Consider the following 25,758-nt stretch of genomic DNA (forward strand, 5'->3'; position numbering starts at 1 on the left):
TTCTACATTTTTTTTGTAGTGTGAATGCCTGCAAGAAAACAAAGCTCAGGGTTGTATATGGTGACATATATGTACTTTGACAATAAATTTACTTTCAACTTTGAAGACACTTCAGCACACAGATCGAAGGCTAATTCTTCAAGAAATGGCACTGAAATTAATTTATGTTAGCCAAGTTCTCTTCTCTCCACCACTCTGGTCATGCTCTCTCACTGCTGCTATCAGAAAGGCACAGATACCTCAGGACTCACACCACCAGGTTCAGGAACAGTCATCACCCCTCAACCACCAGACCATTGAAACAGAGGGGATAACTTCACTTGCCCCATTACCAAACTGTTCCCACACCCTCTGGACTCACTTTCAAGGACTGTTCATCTTAAGACCATAAGATAGAGGAGAAGTAGGTCATTTGGCCCATCGAGTCTGCTCCACCATTCAATCACGGCTGATCCAATTCTTCCAGTCATCCCAACTCCCCTGCCTTCTCCCCATACCCTTTATTGCCCTGGCTAATTAAAAACCTATCCGTCTCTGCCTTAGGTGCACCCAGTGACTTGGCCTCCACTGCTGCTTGTGGCAACAAATTCTACAGATTTACCATCTTATGTACTTGATATTTATTGCTTGTATATTTGTTTTTTTTGCAGTTTGTTGTCTTTTCCACGTTGGTTGTTAGTCCCATTGGGTGTGGCCTTCCATTGATTCTATTATGTTTACTGGATTTGCGGAGTATGCCTGCAAGAAACAAATCCCAGGGCTGTACAGTATATGTTGACATATACAGTACTATGCAAAAGTCTTAGGTTTACAAATATAGCTAAGGAGCCTAGGACTTTTGCACAGTACTGTAATTTTATGTATTGCACTGTACTACTGATGCAAAAAAATACTTCATTACATGTAAGTGATGTTAAACCTGATTCTGATACAGGTCTCTATTGTGGACTGAGAGTGGGAAGGGGGTAGAGAGAAAGGAATCATGGTTAGGGAAAAAGAAAAGGGAGAGGGCAAGGAGTGGGAAGCATCAGAGAGATAATTCTGTAATGATCATATAACCAATGGTTTGCAATCACGACTTTGCCTGGTGTCTCAGGGCTGGGTGTGTCTGCACCCGTGCCACCTCCTGCCCCAGCACCCCTCTGCCACCTTTCCCACACCCCTCCTTCGGTGCTCCACCCTCACCATACCCAACATCCTTTGCTCCGACCAGAAGTACAAACTTGCTCTCCACTCCACATTAACAAAAATAGTACTGTGCAAAAATCTTGGGCAGCCAAGCTATATATACAGTGCCCATAAAATATATTCACTCCCCTTGGAAGTTTTCATGTTTTGTTGTTTTACAAACCTTGAATCACAGTGGATTTAATTTGGCTTCTTTAGCACTGATTAACAGAAAAAGACTTTCATGTCAAAGTGAAATCAGATCTCCACAAAGTGATCTAAAATAATTACAAATATAAAACACAAAGTAATTGAATGGACAAGTATTCACCCCCTTCAAGTCAGTATTTAGTAGATGCCCCTTTGGCAGCAATTAGTCTTGAGTCTGTATGGATAGGTCTCTATCAGCTTTGCACATCGCGACACTGCAATTTTCCCCCATTCTTCTTTACAAAGCTGCTCAAGCTCTGTCAAATTGCATGGGTATCGTGAGTGAACAGCACTTTTCAAGTCCAGCCACAAATTCTCAACTGGTTTGAGATCTGGACTCTGAGATGGCCACTCCAAGACATTAACTTTGTTGTTTTTAAGACAGTCCTGTGTAGCTTTGGCTTTATGTTTGGGGTCATTGTCATGTTGGAAATCAAATCTTCTTCCAAGTCGCAGTTCTCTTGTTTTCCTCAGGTTTTCCTCCAGGATTTCCCTGTATTTTGCTGCATTCATTTTACCATCTACCATGACAAGCCTTCCAGGGCCTGCTGCAGTGAAACATGAAGCAGCCACCACCATGTGCATGGTAGAGATAGTGTGTTTCTGATGATGTGCGGTGTTTGGCTTACACCAAACATAGTCTAGTCTGATGGTCAAACAGCTCAATTTTGGTTTCATCAGACCACAGAACCTACTTCCAGCTGACTTCAGAGTATTTCATATACCTTCTGGCAAACACAAGCCAAGATTTCATGTGTTTTTTTTCCTCCCAAACAGTGGCTTTCTCTTTGCCACTGTTCCATAAAGCTGCAACTGGTGAAGCACCTGGGCAACAGATATTGTCTGCACAATCTCTCCCATCTCACCCACTGAAGCTCGTAACTCTTCCAGAGCTGTCACGGCTCTCTTGGTGACCTCCCTCACTTGTCCCCTTCTTGCATGGTCACTCTGTTTTTGAGGATGGCCTGCTCTAGGCAGATTTATAGCTGTGCCATATTCTTTCCATTTCTTGATGACTGACTTAACTACTCCAAGGGATATTCAGCGACTTCGTAATTTTCTTGCAGCCATCTCCTGACTTCCTGACTTGCACTTCAATAACCTTTTCGCAGAGTTACTTGAAGTGTTACTTTGCCTTCATGGTGTAGTTTTGGCCAGGATACTGACTCACCAGCAGTTGGATCTTCCAGATACAGGCGTATTTTTAAGTACAACTAATTGAAACATCTTAACATAAGCAATAGGAGCAGGAGTAGGCCATCTGGCCCGTTCAGTCTGCTCTGCCATTCAGTAAGATCATGGCTGCTCTGGCCATGGACTTATCTCCTCAAAGCCTTTAATTCTCCAACTATGCAAAAATCTATCAAATCTTGTCTTAAATATACTTACTGAGATAGCCCCCACTGCTTCATTGGGCAGAGAAATCCAGATTTGCCACTTTCTGGGAAAAGCAGTTCCTCCTCATTTCCGTCCAAAATCTACACCCTGAATCTTGAGACTATGTCCACTAGTTCAAGTCTCACCTACCAGTGGAAACAACTTTCCTGCCTCTATCTTATCTATCCATTTCATAATTTAATGTTACTATAAGATCTCCTCTCATTCTTTGAATTCCAGCGAGTACAGTCCCACGTGGCTCAATCTCTCACCATAGTCTAACCCCCTCATCTCTGGAATCAACCTGGTGAAGCTCCTCTGCACCACCTCCAAAGCCAGTATATCCTTCTTCAACCAAGGAAACCAGAATTGTATGCAGTACTCTAGGTGCGGCCTCACCAGTACCCTGTACAGTTGCAGCATAACCCCCCTGCTCTTAAGTTCAATCCCTCTCGCAATGAAATCCAACATTCCATCTGCCACCTTGATAGCCTGCTGCACCTGCAAACCAGCCTTTTGTGATTCATGCACAAGCACTCCCAAATCCCTCTGCACTTCACTGTGCTGCAATATTTTACAATTTAATTAATAATCTGCTTTTTCATTTTTTCCCCAAAGTACACGACCTTGCATTTACCAACATTATACTCCATTTGCCAGACCCTTACCCGCTCACTTAACCTCTCTATAATCTCTCTCTGTATCTTCTGCATAATTTGCTTTTCCACTCAATTTTGTGTCATCAGCAAACTTAGATACACTAACTACACTTGGTCCCCTCTTCCAGATGGTTAATGTATTATCATGAGCAGTTGTGGGCTCAGCACCAGCCCCTGCGGCACACCACTCAGCACTGATTGCCAATCAGAGAAACACTGATGTATCCCAACTCTCTGCTTTCTACTAGTTAACCAATCCTCTATCCATGCTAATACATCACCCCCAACTCTATGCACCCTTATCTTATGTGGTACCTTATCGAACACCTTCTGGAAATCTAAGTAAATAACATCCATCTGTTCCCCTTTATCCACTGCACTTGTTATATTCTCAAAGAACTCCAGTAAGTTTGTCAAACAGGACCTGCCTTTGCTGAATCCATGCAGCGTCTGCCTGATAGATCCATTTCTTTCCAGATACCTCGCTATTTCTTCTTTAATGATAGCTTCAAGCATTTTCCAACTACCGATGTTAAACTAACTGGCCTGCCTTTAACTTACATCCTTTTTTGAACAGTGATGTGATATTTGCCATCTTCCAATCCGCCAGGACCTGCCCAGAGTCCAGAGTATTTTGGTAAATCATCACCAAAGCCTCAACTATAACTTCTGCCATTTCCTTCAGTACCCTGGGATGTATTCCGTCAGCGAGGGGCCCACAAGTTTGCTCAGCACTACCTCTTTAGTGATAGCTATTGTATCAAGGTCCTCACCTCCCATTGCATCCATAAAATCTTTCTTTGGCACGTCAAACTTGTCCTCCACCATGAAGAAAGACACAAACTAGTCATTCAAAGCCTCGGCTATTTCCTTATTACCCAATAGCAATTCCCCCTTTTTGTCCTCCAAGAGACATACACTCACTTTAGCCATCCTTTTCCACATATTAAAATTATAAAAACTTTTACTACCCATTTTTATATTTTGTGCTGGTTTATTTTCATAATCTAGCTTCCCTTTCTTTATTGCTCACTTCATGGTATTTGTTGCTTTTTAAATTTTCCTGATCTTCCAGTTTCCCACTACTCTTGGAGACTTTGTATACATGAGCTTTTAGTTTGATGCCTTTTTATTTCCATTGTTATCCAACGCTGGCTCTCCCCACCTTTACTGTCCTTGCTTTTAACTGGAATATACTTTTGTTGAGCATCATGAAAAATATCTTTGAAAGTCCACTGTTCCTCAATTGTCCCACCATATAGCTTGTGTTCCCAGTCCACACTAGCCAAATCCTCACTCATCCCATTGTAGTCTCCATTGTTTAGGCATAATACACTGGTTTTAGATTGAACTATTGCACCCTCCATTTGTACGAGAAATTTAATCATACTGTGATCATTCTTTTCAAGAGGATCCCTAACAAGATCACTAATTTTACCCGTCTCATTACACAGGACCAGATCTAAAATAGCATATTCCGTTGTAGGTTTAGTAACATGCTGTTCAGGAAAGCCATCATGGATGCATTCTATGAAGTCCTCCTCAAGACAGCCTCGACCAACTGCACACAGGTCTCCAAAAACAGATGTCTATTTAACTAATTATGTGATTTCTAAACCCAATCGGCTGCACCAGATGATTTGGTGTGTCATATTGGGGGGGGGGGGGGGAATACCTATACAATCAATTATTTCGTATTTTATATTTGCTATTAATTTAGATCACTTTGTAGAGATCCATTTTCACTTTGACACCAAAGAGTCTTTGTCTGTTGATCAGTGTCAAAGAAGCCAAATTAAATCCATTGCGATTCAATGTTGTCAAACAATAAAAATTGAAAACTTCCAAGGGGGGGGGGTGAATATTTTTTATAGGCACAGTATGTGCCTAAAACTTTTGCACAGTACTGTATGTACTTTGATAATGAATTCACTTTGAAGTAACTCTGAAATTGGTCTAAGCACTATGGAAGGAGACATGGATAGAATCAGTAATTCCATTAAGAATGAAGGTAGTATCAGTATGTGGATGTTACATTAAGTAGTCTAGATACAATCTACTATAGCTCTATCATTCTACACAGACGCCAAAATGGGAAGGATGGTGCAATCTGCAAACCTTCCTTGCATAATGGGGCAAAGGAGCAAAGGTAAAATAAGTTAGGGAAATAACACTAAATGTAAAATATATTAGAAATGGAGGAATAAAAGACAAAAATAATAGATTAAAAAAAAGAATTAAACATTATCCAAGAGAAAAATAGCACAAAAATACAGTAATAGTTAAATATACACTCAATTGCCACTTTATTAGGTATATTTGCTGGTTAATGCAAATATCTAATCACCAATCACGAGGAAGCAACTCAATGCGTAAAAGCATGCCGAAATGGTCAAGATGTTCAGACCAAACATCAGAATGGGGAAGAAATGCGATCGACGTGACCTTGACTGTGAAATGATTGGGTAGTTTCATGAAACTACTGATCTCTAAGGTTTACTGAGTATGGTGCAAAAAGCATCCAGTGAGGATGGGTAAAATATACCTCATTAACAAGACGGGCCACAGGACAATGGACAGACCAGTTCAAGCTGACAGAAACGTGACAGTAACTCAAACAACCACAGTGGTGTGCAGAAGAGGATCTGGGAACGCACAACACATCGAACGTCAAACTGTATCTAATAAAGTGTCCACTGTGTGTATATATTGTACTCAAGTCACAGAAAGTTATATTGAGAATCAGCTAGAAACTGGACAGAAGTAGAAAGGACTGACATACAAAATGGTTCAATATGCCTATCAATTTAAATTAATGAGTTTGAATACTTTATAGATTGCCAGCTTGGAGTGGGGCCTCACTATTGTCCAGTTAGCACTTCCTGTGGAGAAACATCCTTTATGCCACATGGGATTATCTCCAGAATCACACTAGACACAGCAGATCAATCATATTTGCTTACTGATTATTCTGGCACTGCTGACCTTCCACATAAGCTCAACTTTAACTTACTGGTCAGTGAAATTTACTTGCAGTCACATCACTCACCAAGTGGTCCTTTGCCTGCAGCTTTCGCTTTCAACTCTGCCATTTTCTTCTGCTCTTCCTTCTGTTTCTGTTTGAAAGCAAGATCGCCCTGCAAAGACAAGAAATCATAATATGCAAATTACTTCACTTAAGATTCACTGCATGTTAGTATAATGCAGCGAAGCTAAACCTCACACATTCCACTGTAACTTTCACCTTGATTAATCTTTCGATCACTCAACTCTTTTATTCAAGCACCCGAACCTTGTAACCAAACCACGAACTTCTAGCACCTGCAGCCTATCTGTTCAAGGATTATTCTCAAATCCCGCGAACAAAAATTGAAGCGTGATAGTTGACTTTGCTCTTCTGTATCCCCAGGAGTTAAGCGTTGCCTGCATCCTTTGAAAGATCTGGCTGCAAACTCAAAAAGATGGAAACAAACCAATGGATCTCTCAAACTATTTAGCATAATGGTGTCCATCAGCTGAAACATTCAGCATTTGTTTTTATTTATTGGTGCAGTCATGCCAAGCGTTACATACCTGCAAACGATTTCAGAATGATCTGGATCATATTCAGTTCATGCAATATGGGAAAATTTTATTTATTTTGAGATACAGTATGAAATGCCCTTTCAGCCTTCCAAGCTATGGTGGTCAATGACCTCTGATTTAACCTAAGCGTAATTATAGGGCAATTTACAATGAACAATTAACCTACTAACCAGTATGTCTTTGGACTGTGGGAGGAAACCAGAGCACCCAGAGAAAACCCATGCATTCCACAAGGAGAATGTACAGACCCCTTACTGATGATATCGGAATTGAACTCTGACCTCAGAAGCCCCGTGCTGTAATAGCATCGCACCACCCGCTACGTTACCGCAGTGCCCATAAAGCCCTGCCCACCAAGTCTGCATTGACCATCAACACCCACTTCAACTAATCCCGAATTATTCTCTGCACATTTCCTTCGCCCATCCTCCCAGACTCCGCCATTCACTTTTATCTGAGGCACATAAAACATTACTCCTTAACTAAACAATCCATATTACAATACTGTCTGGTACGGAGAGGCTACTCTACAGGATCAGAAAAGGACTGCAGGAAGTTGCAAACTAAGCCAGATCCATTATATGCATTAGCCTCCCAAGCATCCAGGACACGTTCAAAAAGTGATGCCTCAGCATCAACCATTAAGTCTCCCATCATGCAGGGGATGCCCAGCGACAACTCTCAGACACCCCCTCTTTCTGACCCGACCAAGGAGCACCAGGCCATTGTTTCCCACACCATCACTGACCTTATGAGCTCTGGGGATCTCCCATCCACTGCCACTAACCTCATAGTTTCCGCACCCCACACCTCCCATTTCTACCTCCCATTCTAGATCCACAAACCCGCTCGACCATGTAGATACATTGTTTCAGCTTCTTCCTGTTCCACTGAACTCATATCTGCATACCTGGACTCTGTTTTATTTCCCCGAATTCAGTCCCATCATCCTACATCCGTGACACTTCACACACTCTGGATCTTTTCAATGATTTCAAGTTTCCTGGTCCCCATCATCTTATTTTTACTATGGATGTCCAATCCCTATACACATCCATACATCAGGAAGGCCTCAAAGCTCTGTTTCTTTCTGACACCAGACCCAACCAGTTCACCTCCACCACCAATTTCTACTGTCTAGTAGAGTTCTTAATAATTTCTCCTTTGGCTCTTCCTCTTCCTTCAAACAAAAGATGTTGCCATGGGCACTTGCAAGGGTCCCAGCTATGCCTGCCTGTTTGTCAGCTACGTGGAAGTCTACGTTCCAAGCCTACACTGGTGGCCCCCCTCACCTATCCTTTGCCACATCAGCGACTGCATTGGTGTCGCTTCCTGCACCCATGCGAAACTCATTGGCTTCACCGACTTTGTCTCCAATATCCACCCAGCCCTCAAATTTACCTGGTCCGTTTCCGACACCTCCCTCCGCTTTCTCGATCTTTGTCTCTATCTCTGGAGACAGTTTATCTACTGATGTCTATTATAAACACATGGTCTCTCACAGCTACCTGGACTACAGCTCTTCCCAACCTGTTACTTGTAAAAATGCCACCCCCTTCTCTCAATTTACCATCTTTTCTCAGGATGAGGCTTTTCACTCCAGAATGAAGGAGATGTCCTCCTGCTTCAAAGAAAGGGGCTTCCCTACCCCCAACATCAATGCTGCCTTCAGCTTTATCTCTTCCATATCATGCATATCTGCTCTCACCCCATCTTCCCGCCACCCCACCAGGAATAGGGTTCCTCTTGCCCTCACCCATCACTCCACCAGCCTCCACATCGAGCACATATTTCTCCACAACTTCCACCATCTCCAATGGGATCCCACCACCGAGCACATCTTTTGCTCCCTGTACTTTTTGCTTTCCGCAAGGATCGCTCCCTACACGACCCCGCTATCCATTCGTCCTCCCCACAGATCCTCCTCCTGGCACTTATCCATGCAAGTGGAACAAGTGCTCCACCTGCCCTCACACCTCCTCCCTCACTAGCAATCAGGACCCCAAACAGTCCATCCAGGTGAGGCAACACTATGTCCTGTGCCCCTCTGCTTGGTCTCCTGTATATCAGTGAGACCCAACATAGATTGGGAGACTGCTTTTCTAAGCGCCTACTGCCAGAAAAAGTGGGATCTTCCAGTGGCCACCCATTGTAATTCCATTTTCCATTCTGATATGTCCATCTATGGTCCCCTCTGCTCTTGCGATGAGGCCGCAATCAGGTTGGAGGAACACCACCTTATATTCTGTATGAGTAGCCTCCAACCTGATGGCATGAACATCAATTTCCTGAACTTCCTGTAATGCCCCCCCACCCACCCCCACCATTCCCCAACCCCCTTTCCCTGTCTCATCTCATCTCCTTGCCTGCCCATTGCCTCCCTCTGGTGCTCCTCCTCCCTCTTCTTTCTTCCACGGCCTTCAGCCCTCTCCTATTAGATTTCCACTTCTACAGCCTCGTATCTTTCACCAATCAACCTCCCAACTCTTTACTCCCCCCCACCTCCGTTTCACACATCACCTTGTGTTTTTCTCTCTCCCTCCACCTTTTAATTCTACTCCTCATCCTTTTTTCTCCAGTCCTGCCAAATGGTTTCACATCGACAGTATTCTTTTCCATAGATGCTCCCTACCCTGCTTCCTCCAGCATTTTGTGTGTTGCCTGGATTTCCAGTATCTACAGATTTCCTCTTGTTTGTAATTGGATGCCTTCTTCTCATTGCTACCATCAAGGAGGAGGTACAGATACCTGAAGAGACACTCTCAATGCTTTAGAAACTGCTTCTTCCCCTCCGCCATTAGTCTTCTGAATGGACAATGAACACCACCTCAGTATTTTTCCCTCTCATTTTGCACTACACAAGTTCTTTATTATTTAATAAATATTTCTTATTGCAATTTATAGTTTTTATTATTGTGCACTGCAATGTAATGCTGCTGCAAAACACCAAATTTCGTGACATATACCAGTGATACTACACCTAATTCTGTTTTATATCTTCGAGATGTGAAAGGAACTGGAGCAAATCCATACATGGTCACAGGGAAACAGTGCAAACTCCACAACTTGTTGCTCCACGATGCTCTGGGAGACTATTCCATAAATTTAGAGTAACACTGTACTTCAGTTTTGTAACTACATATTTTTTTGAATGAGTAAGAGATGACAGGGTCCACTGAACCTCGCAGAGCATCTATAAATTCCCCACATAAAAGCATTTAGGCCTTACTAATCTCAAGTCAGAATTTGTGATGCATCTAGATCACGTCTCCTGCACAACAGTTTAATTTCATTCAATAGTGCTAAAATGGTGAGTATTAATCTTGATTTGATGTATTTTAATCTTCAACTGAATTAACGAGAGCACAAATATAAATTTAAATTCTGGTTATGACATGAAGGTGGTACAGGAGCCTCAGGACTCAACCACCAGGTTCAGGAACAGCTATTACATCTCAACCATCAAGCTCTTCAACCAGAGGGGACAACTTCACTCAGTTTCACACACCGCATTACTGAACTGTTTCCACAACCTATTAACTCATTTTCAAGGACACTTCATACAATGTTCTCGATATTTATTGCTTGTTTTTTTTTAATATTATGCTTCTTCTTTTTCTTTCTTTGATGTGTGCAACCATTCATCTCAATCACTGCAGTGTTCTGAGAGAGGCTTGGCTACTAAAAGAAACAATCTGAACATAGAAATGTTCTAGAGTGTAATGCAGCTGACGTCAAAGAATGAATTACATTAAAGTTTTAACCATTGTTGCGGCTTGGATGAAATTACCGGAGAGACAGAGTTACTGGTAGATACAAAGCAGCTTCTTTATTCGACACAACAAGGTACACCAGGCATCATACGGACGGAGACGCTTTCAGTAGAAAGGTCCGCTAGCCCAGGGGTCCCCAACCTTTTTTGCAGTGCGGACCGGTTTAATATTGACAATATTCTTGCGGACCGGCCGACCGGGGGTGAGGGGAGTAGGGTTGCCAACGAACAAGAGTAGCAGTCAAATGCGTTGTTTACCCAAGACTACAATGACCATGAAGCCTTGCGTGGGTACCAATGCGCATGCGCGTCGTGACCTGCCGATTCCCCCCCTCCCCCTGAAGCAAATCCGTTTTGGCGATTCTGTTCATGGGGGTGGGTGTTAATCACTACCGGAATATAGGTGGTAAGTGGGTAATACACTCAATTTTGTTTCTAAAAGGGTTTATCTGACGAATTTAATATTAAACACACAGCGCATATTTTCCTCGCATGGATATAATGATAAGTCAACTATCAGGGGAGCTTGAAGTGTTGAACGAACTTCCAGTAGAAATGGCAGAAGCAGGTTCGATATGATCATTTAAAGAAAAATTGGATAGGTATATGGACAGGAACGGAATGGAGGGTTATGGGCTGAATGCAGGTCGGCGGGACTAGGTGAGAGTAGCCTTTGGCACGGACTAGAAGGGCTGAGATGGCCTGTTTCCGTGCTGTAATTGTTATATGGTTATATAGGTCACTTATAAGTCAATAGCATAACATTATAAGTAATATTTGGATATTAAACGCACAGCACATATTTTCCCCGTATGAATTTATAAAATCATTGCAACACACCATTATTGCTGAATCAGTGGGAGCCCTGGGCTTGTTTCCCTGCAACAACACCGTCCTATCGAGGGGTGATGGGAGACAGCGATACTCGAAGGAGGTCCCTTATGTCCAGTCTATTCCGTAATTTAGTTTTCATTGCATTCATTGCAGAAAACTCCGCTTCGCAGAAAAATGTTGGAAATGAAAGCAGCGTTTTCAGTGCTTTCGTGGCTATCTCAGGATATTTAGCCTTGACTTTGATCCAAAATGCCGACAGAGATGTTATGTCAAACATACTTTTCAGCTCGTCGTTATTTGCAAGTTCGAGGAGTTGATCGCCCTCCCACCCTGACACGGATGACGCGTGGGTCATGACCTCACATGCGTAATGGCTGATCAGTGTCCGTGACAGGGAATGAGGAAAAGTGCAGCTGACCAAATCATATTGCTTCCTCGCGGCCCCGTAGTGCATGCTCTGCTGCCCGGTGGTTGGGGACCGCTGCGCTAGCCCAAAGTGGGCTCGATATTTATATGCTAAACACAAAGGCAATCGCTACTTACAAAGTTATAGACAATGCATGGACAATCCTGTCTTCGAAACTACCTGTAAACTTCACACTTCCATCTGCAGCGTCTGGCTAGTATCTCGATATTCACAGCTTTTAGGAAATGCATTGTTGTGAACTCAATCCACAGTACTTTGTCAAATAGAAGACTGGTGGCCAGTCATTTAAGTGTAAATGAATCATCTACCCAAAAACTCACTCTAACAGTCCCTCCTCTTGGCCCTCCTGGACAAAAAATTAAATTTGTACCAGGAAAGGCCAACCTAGGAGGATCTGCTCAAATAGGGCAGCAAAAATGCCCTGTCTCAAAACTCCCCCCCAATTTTATGTACCTCGATATCTATCCTAGCATTCCCTAATTGCTATCTACCAAATGATAAGCAGAGAGGCTGTTCCAAGTCTTTAGGAATGCAGCTCCTTTCGTGTGCCTGTTGGCTCTTTCCCTGCAGGCCAACTGCAGTTTAATCACATTCCTTTGTCTTCAGCCCTTTATCCTCTTCATAGAATTTTACTAAACTGGCTTCTGTTATTTCCTCCTGCACACTTGCAATTTCAATTGCCTCTTGTTCCCCGGCTTCCTTATTCGCAGTAATGCCTGCCATCAGAGAAACTGGAAAAACTTTATGTTCTGGAGTGACCGCAGTCTCTCTGAGTATCCCCTGGTGTTTTTGTTCCTTTGCTATACCCTGAACAGCGCTCAGTGTGTCAGTTTGTATAGGGTCCTGCTTAGGGGGTTTATACAGACCTTCCTCTATTTTAACTGGGTTTATCTTTACACAACCACAATCTTGCTTGTGTGTAGCTCACACTGCTGGAATCTGCTGACAAGGTAACCCATAGACCCCACCCGGGCTGCAGTCTCTGATGATCGGGGCAACTGCGACTCTGCTAGGCAGGCTGTGTATTCTGCTGGTCGTGTGCATTCACTGCCCCTGACTCGTCTATATTATTTCTCCCTTTCCTGAATCTATACCAGCTCCTGCTTCCCTTAGGATGTCTATTCCAAGGATCATGTCGACATTATTTGGACATACCCAAAAACACACTGGAAGCTGCACTCCCCCGATTTCTAGTATTTCCGACTTGCCTCTTTCTGCTTTTACTGTTTTCTTCCTACACCCGATATAACTGGTCTGTCCAGTTGTTGGTAAGGGTAAGTCTGTTATCGATACCGATGCCCGTGTCCACTAACATATTGCATTGCCGTCTCCCTAACAATGCCGTTGTGTACATCCGTGAGTCACCAGCGCTGGCAGTGGAGCCCGCTGCTACATCTTTTTCTGCCCTAAGAGGCGCCGTTACTAGCTCTTTGATCCGATCGACAGTCAGACTGGTTGCTGATGGGGTGAGTGACTGGGTGTCAGTCGTGACCTTCGCCTGGGTTTTCCCCCCTCCCCTTTGGACACTGTCCCTAGCCTTGTCCCGAAAGGCCACAGCTGTAACATATCAACTCTATCACTGTCTTATACCTGGCCCGGCAGTCCTTTGCTTGGTGCCCTGGCTGCTGGCAAGCAAAACAAACTCTCCGGGACATCACAGCAGCTGCATCCAGTATACTCACTTTACAAATTCTCTTGCCCTTTCTTTGGTCTATCTCACTGGCCCACAAAACTATCGCAGAGTAGTCCGACCCCACTGTTATGCCTAAATCTAAAACTTCCTGGTGGGCTGATCTCAGGTCTTCCTTCAGCATTTTTAGGAAGACTGGGTCGTCCCTCGCTGGATTATCCAACCCTGAATACTCCTCAGATGCTCGATATTTACATTCTGCATAATCCATGGCTGTCTCGTCAGCTTTTTGAATCACCGCCATTATCGTTCCCCAGCTACTCTTCCCTCCCCCCAGTCGCTGCCTCTCTTCCCTTGTAAAAGAGCAATATCTTTCTTCATTATTGGCACTCCCGGCAGTTGCTCATGTACCATTCCACACCCCCTGGGCCATACTGTCCCATATACTCCTCGGGCACTTCGCTTTCACTAACACATGTATATCTTTAGGGTGCATCTGGTGAATTTCAACCACTTCCTCGAGCTTACACCAGAATTCTGAATTCTCACATGCAACTTTAAGTGACGGCAGCTCAGACAAGATGCTCTGTTCCTCCCCAGGGGTGATGGGCTTATGAATAGCCGTAACCAAGATCAAGGGCTGACTCGGATCATCAGGATTCGCAATCTGACGTTGCCTGACCTCAATAGGTGCCATTCTGGTAGATCTATCTGGGTAAAACCTCTTCCTGAGATATCCCCACACTACGCAAAATATGAAAGACGGATAGCAGTTAAACAATACATAACTAAGACTACAGAGTATGTATTCCACAATCTGCCACTTTTGAGTACCTGAACTCATGATGCCTGCTGTATTCCTTTGGATCACACTTGCAAACGCATACACTAAAATGCAGCTTCCCGAACGAGTATACACGCCCTACTCTGGCATCTCAAACTGTACAGTCGGTTAACTTTTGCAACCGGTGGTCCAAGTTAACCAAGTTAATCACGTAAAGATTCCTCACTTAGATAAACTCACATGCACACGCACACACTACTTTTATATCTACCAGTTCAGCTCTCTGCATTCGTGATACCTTGTGTTCCCGTGTACCACCGACTGAACAGATCCAAGTGTGAGTATTATTTTAGAAAAATACTCACCAACTTAAGACTGCTAGGAACGCTGGCCACACGACGGGTCACGAAGTATCTCACTCCTGACACCAAATGTTGTGGCATGGATGAAATCACCAGAGAGACAGAGTTACTGGTAGATACAAAACAGCTTCTTTATTTGACACAACAAGGTACAGCAGGCATCAAACAGACGGAGACGCTTTTGGTAGAAAGGTCTGCTTGCCCAATGTGGGCTTGATATTTATATGCTAAACACAAAGGCAATTGCTACTTACAAAGTTATAGACAATGCATGGACAATGCTTCCTTTTGAAGCTACATACACCTTCTGACTTCATCCTTTCCTCCTGACGCCAACATGTCTGGGTTGGTACTCCCAGCCTTCAGGAGTTCAAGTCAAATCCACAATACATTTATACATTTATTTGGTATTTTACGTGCTAACATAAAAGACAATTAATATTATAAAGTATAGATAATACTGCCTTCAAAACTACCTGTAAACTTCACACTTCTATCCATAGCATCTGGCTAGTATCCCGATATTCACAGCTTTTAGGAAATGCATTGTTGTGAACTCAATCCACAGTACTTTGTCAAACAGAAGACTGGTGGCCAGAGTCATTTAAGTGTAAATGAATCATCTACCCAACAACTCACTCTAACAACCATAAAATGGTGATAAATGAGAGGGGATGGGAACGGTAGTGAGAGGGCAGAGGATGGAGTAGTTGGTATGCAAGTCAATGTAGTGTGTAGTGAGACGGTGAGGAAAGACAGGGCAACATTGCAATCAGTTGTAGTGTAGCATGGGGGTAACAATGAAAATGGTGATATATACAGCACTGAAGGTGTTATATTTGAATAAACGCAGTTTATAGAATAAGTGAGATGATCTTGAGTGCACTTAGAGATTGGCACGTATGACATTGTGGGCATCAATGCGTCGTGGGTGATAGATCATAGTCAGTAGTTTAACATCCAAGGATACATATTGTACGAAAAGGACAGACAGGTAAGCAGAGGAGGTGGCTTGGCTCTGCTGATAAAAAAAAAAGAAATCAGACCTTTAGAAAGAGGGACATAGGATCAGAAGATGTAGAATCCTCGTGAGTTAAGTAACTGCAAGGGTAAAAAGACCCTGATGAGTTATAAATAGGCCTCCAAAAAGTAGCCAGGATGTGGGATACAAATTTCAATTAGGGATAGAAAAGGCATGTAATAAGGGCAATATTATGATAATCATAGGGGATTTCAATATGCAGTTAGATTGGGAAAATCAAGCAACACACATTAAAGTTGCTGGTGAATGCAGCAGGCCAGGGAGCATCTCTAAGAAGAGGTACAGTCAACGTTTCGGGCCAAGATCCTTCGTCAGGACTTCGTTGAAGGGTCTCGGCCTGAAACATCAACTGTACCTCTTCCTAGAGATGCTGCCTGGCCTGCTGCATTCACCAGCAACTTTGATGTGTGTGGCTTGAATTTCCAGCATCTGCAGAATTCCTCGTGTTTACGTTGGGAAAATCAAGTTGGGGCTGGATCCCCATAGGGAATTTGGAGAATGTCTATGAGATGGCTTTTTAGAGCTACTTGTGATTAAGCCCACTAGGGGAAAAGCCATTCTATATCGAGTGTTGTGAAATTAACCTGATTTCATTAGGGAGCTTAAGGTAAAGGAACCATTAGGAGACAGTGATCATATCATAGAATTAACCCTGCAGTTTGAGAGTGAGAAAATAAAGTCAGGTGTATCAGTAATACGGTTGAGTAAAGGGAATTACAGAGGTATAAGGGAGGAGCTGGCCAAGGTTGATGGGAGGGGGACACTATCAGGGATGGCAGAACAGCAATGGATGGAGTTTCTGGGGGCATTTTGGAAGATGCAGGATAGGTACATCTGAAAGATGAAGGAGTATTCTAAAGGGAGGATGAGGCAAACAAACAAAGTCAAAGACAGCATAAAATCAAGTGAGGGAATATAATATAGTAAAAAATTAGTGGAAATTAAAGGATTGGGAAGTTTTTAAAAAATCAGTAGAAGGCAACTAAAAAGCACAAGCAGAGAAAAGATGAAATAGGAAGGTAGGCTAGCCAATATAAAAGAGGATACAAAAAGTATTTCAGATATAAAAAGAGTAACAGAGGTGTGAGCAGATATTGGACCACTGCAAAATGACACTGGAGCGATAGCAATGGGGGACAAAGAAATGGCAGAAAAACTTAAATATTTTGCATCCGTCTTCACTGTGGAAGACACTAGTAGTATGCCAGAAATTTGAGTATTAGGGACAGAGCGAGTATTGTTGCTCTTACCAAGGAGAAGCAGCTTAGGAAGTGGGAAGGTTTGAAGGTAGATAAGTAACCTACACCGGATGGACTACAACCCAGGGTTTTGAAAGAGGTAACTGAAGAGACAGTGGAGGCATTAGTAATGATCTTTCAAGAATCACTAGATTCCAGCATGGTTCTGGATGACTGGAATATTGCAAATACAACTCCACACTTTTAAGAGGGAAGGGAAGCTGACTAACGTAAGTTATAGGCCTGTTAGCCTGTTTTCAGAAGTTGGAAAGATGTTGGAGTCCATTATTTAAGATGAGATTTTGGGGTACATAACGTAGGCCAAAGTCAGCATGGTTTCCTTAAGGGAAAATCTTGTCTGACAAATTTGTTAAAATCTTAGAGGAAATAACACACAGGATAGACAAAGGAGTTAGTGGATATCATTTACTTTGATTTTCAGAAGGCCTTTGACAAGGTGCAGCACACAAGGCTCCTTAACAAGGTAAGAGACATGGTAAGACAGGAAAGACACTACCATGGATAGAAGATTGCTGACTGGCAGGAGGCACAGAGTGAGAATAAAGGGGACCTTTTCTGATTAGCTTCCGGTGACTAGTGATATTCCATAGGGGTCGGTTTTGGGACTGCTTTTCACATTAGGACAGAATTCATGACTTTATGCAAAGTTTGCAGATACAAAAATAGATGCAGGTGCAGATAGCGTTGAGGAAGCAGGGAGTGTACAGATTGACTTAGACAGATTGGGAGAATGGGCAAAGAAGTGGCAGGTGGAATACAGTGTAGCAAAGTGTATGGTCATGCACTTTGGAACAAGGAATAAAGGTGCAGACTACTTTCCAAATGGGTAGCAAATTCAAAAATCAGAGGAGCAAAGGTACTTGGGAATCGTTGTCCAGAATTCCCTATAGGTTAACCTGCAGGTTGAGTTAGTGGTAAGGAAGGCAAATACAGTGCTTGTATTCTTTTTGAGCAGTCTAGAATACAACAGCAAGGATATAATGCTGAGGCTTTATAAGGCATTGGTCAGACATCACAGACTATTGAGAGCAGTTTTGGGCCACTTATCTAAAAGATATATTGGCATAGGGGAGGGTCTGGAGGAGGTTCACAAGAATGATTCCAGGAATGAAAGGGTTAACATATGAGAAGTGTTTGATGGCTCTGGGCCTGTACTCGCTGGAGTTTAAAAAAACAGGGGGGTGGGGGGGGGGAAGAGAGAGAATCTCTTTGAAATCTATCAGATATTTAAAGGCCCAGATAGAATGGTGGACAGGATGTTTCCAATAGTGGGTGAATCTTGGACCAGAGGGCACAGACTCAGAATACTGGCCATTTAGAATAGAGATGAGGAGGAATTTCTTTAACTAAAGGGTGGTTAATCTCCGGAATTCATTGACAAGGACAGCTCTGGAGACCAAATCATCAGACATATATTTAAAGCAGAGGTTGATAGGTTCTTGATTTGTCAGGGTATCAAAGGTTATAGGAAGAAGGTATAAAAATGGGGTTGAGAAGACTTGATGGGCTGAATGGTCTAATGCTGCTCCTATGTCTTATGGTCTTATATAGATGCATATTCCATACCAAGTGATATTGCTGTTGTTCCTTTCTGCATGCAAGCAGCCGGCCAGATTTGAACCTGGGACCACTCGCCACGAAGTCTGGGTGGACACCACTACACCACCAGCCAACTAATATCAAGTGATACAGCAATGAAAAAGCTGCTTTCAGTTAAAAGGACAATGGCATTAGTTGAATTGAAAATCATCATTCCTATCAAGCAGCAAATTTTTCAGGCAACATCCAACATTGGATGCCCTCCTGTGGAATTTGTGGGTGCTGCAGTTTCCTTCAACAAGTCCAAACATGTACTGGATAGATTAACTGGTCATTGTAAATTGTCCCGTAATCAGGTTAGGGTTAAATCAAGGGTGGCTGGAGTAGTGCGGATGAAGAGCCTATTCTGCATTGTATTAAGTAAGTGTGCCAAGAACTGATGGATCGATTTAGGATCAGCAGAATTCTGCAAAGGGTTTGAAGATGTTTCAGATTAAATAGAAATCTGGACAAACAACTTGATTAATTTGTTGTCTACATGTAACAAATTACCCCATCCAAATACAGACCTAAGCATTAGAAAATATGGCAAAAGATACTGACCTCATCCATTTCTTTGTTTGATTTCTTTGGCTGCTTCAACGGCTTTTTCTTGCCTCCTATACAGCACAAGGAGAATAAAATTATAAGCCATCAGGAAAGACAATAGTCATAGAGTTATACAACACACAAAAGGGCCCTTTTATACTGTCCCAAGTGCATTTTTGAGCTGGCCCCATTTACCTACATTTAGCCCATATCCCTCTAAGCCAGGAGTTCCCAACTTTTTTTTACGCCATGGACCCCTACCGTTAACCAAGGGGTGCATCCATGTCCCCAAGTTGGGAACCCCTTCTCCAAACCTTTCCTCTTCATGAACTTGTCTAAATAGGTTTTAAATATTGTAAATGTACCCAGTTTTATCACTTCATCTGGTACCTCGTTCTATATCTATTTGAGATGCAGTACAAAATAGGCTCTTCCGGCACTTCCAGCCACACCGCCGAGCAATCCCCAATTTAACCCTAGTCTAATCATGAGGCAATTTACAGTGACCAATTAACCTGCTAACAGGTACGCTTTTGGGCTGTGGAAGGAAACCAGAGCACCCACACATTCTATGGGGAGGACCTCAGAATTATATCCACCACCCTCTACGAAGAATAAGCTCCCAAGTCTGTTTTGAACCGTTCACCTTATACCAATGTGCTCTGTTTTTAGAATTCCCTGGGAAAGGACTGTGACTATCCATTTTAACTACACATCTCATGATTTCATAAATCCCAGGAAGTGTAAAGTGATGCCATAAATGTCGAATCTGAACACAAATTGTGGGGATAATCAGGGAGATGCTTTTTAACTATGTTTAACATGGCAGGCTTTACTCGTTCAGTTTCAGCATGGCCACTTGAACCATTGCAGCGACAAAGCTGTAAAGTGACTGCAATTGGAAATTATACTTTATTCCAGATCCCCTGTTCTAGAGGGACAGGCCAAGTGGAAGAGCAGAAAAGGTGAGCCTAATAATGAATGGGATAAAGATGCTTTGGAGGAAGGACCTTAGTTTGGGAAAGTCAAATGGAAATAGCTCGGGTAGAACTAAGAAACAAAAGGGCGGAAAGCGTTGGTAATTGAGTACAGGGTCCCAAAACTGCAGAGATAATGCCAGACAAATTTCAATATTCACAAAATTAAAGCTGCCTGTAACAAGGATCAAACATTAATCAATCTTTCTTTACACAGCAGGGAGGATGAGTTCATGGAATTTACAAGAGGCTATATTGGACCCATTACGGGGAGTAAGAAAGATAAATGATGATCTGATTAATAAATGGCCTGTAAGGAACAATGATCACAACATATTGAGTTTTATATGAAGGCATTAGTTCAAAACTGAAATCACTCTTTAGATCTAAATTAAAGAAACTACAAGGCATGTGGCTAAGTGTACAAAATTACAATGAAAAGTGAAAACATTAAGCAATCTCTTAAGTCCATCACCCTACTGGGGCATAGGCTGCTGACCGCAGCTTACCAGAGTCCGCTGCCCTGGGCCAGTCTTTCGAGTTGTCCCCAGGAGTACTCCATCTTCTTGGTGTCAAGTCAAGTTTATTGTGACCGAACTATATACATGTATGTAATGCATATAACCATATGATGTATATGGAAATGAGACATTTCTTCAAAAAAAGGGTGCAAAGCACAAAGCAGGCGGCGCGGCACAGCAGCAGCGGCCTTTCGGATCTGGTGTTACTTTAATTTAATTTTTTAGTTTAATTTAAGGCACAATTTTTGATTAGGGCACATGGATAACAGAGCGACCATCTACCATCGCCAGATACTGCTATAGTATAGAGATCGCCCAAAAACAAACCTTCATGAAGATCTGCTGGTTAAATTACGCGACCTCGGCTTGCTGAGGGGATCGGGCTTACAGTCTTTGGAGTCGCCCGATGCCGGTGGCCAGAGGTGTTGATGTCGTAAGCGGTGTGCGAGGAAGTGGAAGCGAGGCAAGTGGGCAGGAGTCAAACAGTTCAGGTTCAAAGCAACCGGTCTGTCAATATTCGGAACTGTGTCTCTTTTCGCTAGTCTCTCTCGTCTCTCATTAACATTTTGAACGCTTCTCCCTTTGTCTCTCTTATCTCTCTCATCAGCATCGATCTTCTGATAACTTGGTTTTACGTCACAACGGCATCAGTGACTAGCTACATCAGCAAGTGCATCGATGACGTCACTGTGGCCAAGGCCATCACTACACGCGCTAACCAGAAGCCATGGATGACCGCAGAGTTGTGTGCGCTGCTGAGGACCCGTGACTCCGCCTTCAGAGCAGGCGACAAGGCAGCCCTGACAACAGCGAGGGCCAAACTGTCCTGGGCCATCAGAAAGGCAAAGCATGCACACACACAGCAAATCCACAGCCACTTCCAGGACAACGGTGACACGCGGCGCATGTGGAAGGGCATTCAGGACATCACCGACTACAAGACAACACCACCTGCCTGTGCTGGTGATGCCTCCCTCCCAGATGCATTGAATAACTTCTACGCTCATTTTGAGGTGGAAAATGACGTGGCGGCGAGGAAGACCACCCCTCCTCCAAATGACCAGGTGCCGTGTCCTTCCGTGGCCAATGTGAGGAGAACCCTTTGCAGGGTCAACCCACGGAAGGCTGCTGGACCAGACAATATCCCTGGCAGAGTGCTTAGAGGATGTGCAGACCAGCTAGCAGAGATTCTCACTGACATCTTCAACATCTCCCTGAGCAGCACAGTCATTCTTACGTGCTTCAAGGCCACCACCATCGTCCCCGTGCTGAAGAAGTCTTCAGTATCCTGCCTCAACAACTACCGTCCTGTGCACTTACATCCATCATCATGAAATGTTTCGAGAGGCTCGTCAAGAGGCACATCAAGACCCTGCTGCCCCCCTCACTGGACTCCCTGCAGTTCGCGTACCGTCCCAACCATTCAACAGATGACACCCCTGCATTCACCCTCCACCTGGCCCTAACCCACCTGCACAAAAAAGACACGCATGTTTGAATGTTGTTCATGGACTTCAGTTCAGCATTCAACACAATCATTCCTCAGAAACTGATTGGAGATCTGAACCTACTGGGTCTGAACACCTCCCTCTGCAACTGGATCCTAAACTTCCTGACTGGGAGACCTCAGTCAGTCCGGATCAGAAGCAGCATCTCCAACACCATCACACTGAGCACGGGGTCCCCCAGGGCTGTGTGCTCAGTCCACTGCTGTTCACTCTGCTGACCCATGACTGTGCTGCAACACACAGCTCGAACCACATCATCAAGTTCACCAATGACACGGCCATGGTGGGTCTCATCAGCAAGAACGATGAGTCAGCATACAGAGAGGAGGTGCAGCGGCTAACGGACTGGTGCAGAGCCAACAACCTGTCTCCGAATGTGAACAAAACAAAAGAGATGGTTGTTGACTTCAGGAGGACATGCAGGGACCACTCTCCACTGAACATCGACGACTCCTCCGTACAGATCATTAAGAGCACCAAATTTCTTGGTGTTCACCTGGCGGAGAATCTCACCTGGTCCCTCAACACCAGCTCCATAGCAAAGAAAGCCCAGCAGCGTCTCTACTTTCTGCGAAGGCTGAGAAAAGTCCATTTTCCACCCCTCATCCTCACCACATTCTACAGAGGTTGTATTGAGAGCATCCTGAGCAGCTGCATCACTGCCTGGTTCGGAAATTGCACCATCTCAGATCGCAAGACCCTGCAGCGGATAGTGAGGTCAGCTGAGAAGATCATCGGGGTCTCTCTTCCCACCATTACAGACATTTACACCACATTTACATCCACAAAGCAAACAGCATTATGAAGGACCCCACGCACCCCTCATACAAACTTTTCTCCCTCCTGCCATCTGGCAAAAGGCACCGAAGTATTCGAGCTCTCACGATCAGACTATGTAACAGTTTCTTCCCCCAAGCCATCAGACTCCTCAATACCCAGAGCCTGGACTGACACCAACCTACTGCCCTCTACTGTGCATATTGTCTTGTTTATTATTTATTGCAATGCCTGCACTGTCTTGTGCACTTTATGCAGTCCTGGGTAGATCTGTAGTCTGATGTAGTTTTGTGTTGTTTTATGTAGTTCAGTGTAGTTTTTGTATTGTTCATGTAGCACCATGGTCCTGAAAAACGTCTCATTTTTACTGAGTACTGTACCAGCAGTTATGGTCAAAATTACAATAAAAAGTGACTTGACTAATACACATAACACACGATAACTTATGAAGGTAAAGATAAAATCTAGAGATAAATCACAAATAAACTAATGTGCATTAATATTAAATATTGTAGGGTACAGATTAACCAGTGACACTTTAAATACGATGCAGCAGGAAGTTTAGAGGCCTAAATAGCGTCACGCTAACCATTATACTACTGCGGTGCCTAGATTTGTTCCGATTTAACTCAATGGCTGAGCCTTCACAGCTTTGAGGTAAAGAAATCAAAAAGACTCAGGACCCTGACTTCAGTAGCATTTCCATTATATCTGTCTTAAATGGCTACCTCTGTATTCTAAAACAAGGCTCCTGGTTCTGTCCTCTTCATCCACCTGATCAGAATTTAAGACGCTTTACGATCTTTGTTCATTCTTCTAAACTGTAGAGAATACAGGCCCCCTCTAGTTAATACTTCCTCTTATAGACCCACCATGCCTGGAATAAAAATAGTCAGGAGAACTTATTGCTGCATCTCCTCAAAGGCAACTCTTTTTTTTTTGGTAAGGAAAGTGAAACCATAGATAATATTGAAAAGCATTGTAAAACTGAAATAAGACAGCTTTAGTCCTGTACTGAATCAAGCAACAACAGCAAATAAACCAACTGCATTTCGAATTGCTTGCTGTAACTGTTTTTCAGTGACTCATTACATTTGAACCCACTGTGAGGCAAGCTGATCCCTGAAAAGTAATAGTCACATTTTTGCACATCTGATACTGGATAATTCGAATACAGGTGTACTAAAATGCTGTCCGATGACACATTCAAAAAGGAACATCTCCATTCTGCTCATTTCATCCATCCAACTCTTCCAAAGGAACTGAGAAATGAAGGAGGGACAGGGCAGAGAATAAAGGAGGGAAGGGAAGGTGGTGAAAAGATGGAGGGAAGAGGACAGTGGGCTGGAGGAAAAATGAACAGGAATATGGACAGAGGACAATATGCAGGTGGACAACTGGAGGAAATGGTGTGGAACGGAGATATCGAGATGGAAGGACAGTCATTTCGAGTGGGTTAGAGGGAGGAGATGGTGTGGAAAAGAAATAAAGATGGAGGGCATGGTGTAGAATGGAGATAGAGACAGAGGGAGTGTGATATGGAGGGAGATGCATGAAGGGGTAAGCGCAAAATTGAAAAAGGCATGTTGTGAGGGGGTTAATGTAGAATGGAGATAGAAGAGAATGAAGGGGAAAATACAGATGGAGGGAGGGGATGGTGTAAAATCAACAGAGAGATGGAGGGATGGGGATGGCGTAAGATGGACAGGAACTGGAGAGAGCAGAAGGTGAAAAATGGACAGAAATGGAGGGAGAAGATGATGTAAAATGGACGTAGAGTTGCAGGAGGGGATGGTGTAAAATGTACACAAATGAAGGGAGAGGATTGTGTAATATGGATAGAGATAGAGGGGAGGATGGTGTAAGATTGCAGAGATGGAGGGAGGGGCTGGTATCAAATTGATCAAGAGATGGAGAGAGGGTATGGTAAAAAAAAAAATGGGCCTGCAGATCGAGGGAGGGCATGGTATAATATGGATGAAGAAATGGAGGGAGGGGAAGATGTAAAATGGATGTTGAGATGGAGGAGGAGATGGTGTAAAAAATGGACGTGGAGAAGGATGGAGGGGAAGGTGTAAATGGATGTTGAGATGGAGGATGGGAAGGTGTAAAAATGAAAGAGATGTAGGAAGGGATGGGTAAAATAGAGTTGGAGATGGAAGGAGGGATGGATGGGGCAAAATGAAAGTAGAAATAGAGGAAGGGGCTGGTATATAATGGACAAGGAGATGGAGGAGGGGATGGTGTATAATGGACAGGGATGGAGAGAGGGGATGGTGTAAAATGGACTGGGATAGAGGGAGGGGATGGTGTAAAATGGACAAGGAGATGGAGGGAGGGGATGGTGTAAAATGGACAGGGATAGAGGGAGGGGATGGTGTAAAATGGACAAGGAGATGGAGGGAGGGGATGGTGTAAAATGGACAGGGATAGAGGGAGGGGATGGTGTAAAATGGACAGGGATAGAGGGAGGGGATGGTGTAAAATGGACAGGGATAGAGGGAGGGGATGGTGTAAAATGGACAGAGATGGGGGGATGGTGTAAAATGGACAGGGATAGAGGGAGGGGATGGTGCAAAATGGACAAGGAGATGGAGGGAGGGGAAGGTGTAAAATTGACAGGGATAGAGGGAGGGAATGGTGTAAAATGGACAAGGAGATGGAGGGAGGGGATGGTGTAAAATGGACAGGGATAGAGGGAGGGGATGGTGTAAAATGGACAGGGATAGAGAGAGGGGAT

General features: G+C 43.6%; 1 protein-coding gene across 2 annotated transcripts in view; it reads right to left on the minus strand.

Moving 5' to 3' along the window:
• Window positions 1-25,758, minus strand: part of tma7 (translation machinery associated 7 homolog) — a 47,071-nt gene that overhangs the window by 626 nt on the left and 20,687 nt on the right. For both annotated transcript variants that reach the window (XM_072280143.1, XM_072280142.1), the window contains exons 2-3: window positions 19,251-19,306; window positions 6,463-6,550 (exon numbers count right to left, since the gene is read on the minus strand). In XM_072280143.1, the coding sequence (XP_072136244.1) occupies window positions 6,463-6,550; window positions 19,251-19,306 (144 nt within the window). The remainder of the gene's footprint in view (window positions 1-6,462; window positions 6,551-19,250; window positions 19,307-25,758) is intronic.

Source organism: Mobula birostris, chromosome 16, assembly GCF_030028105.1.
Source record: "Mobula birostris isolate sMobBir1 chromosome 16, sMobBir1.hap1, whole genome shotgun sequence".
Classification (NCBI taxonomy): Eukaryota; Metazoa; Chordata; class Chondrichthyes; order Myliobatiformes; family Myliobatidae; genus Mobula; species Mobula birostris.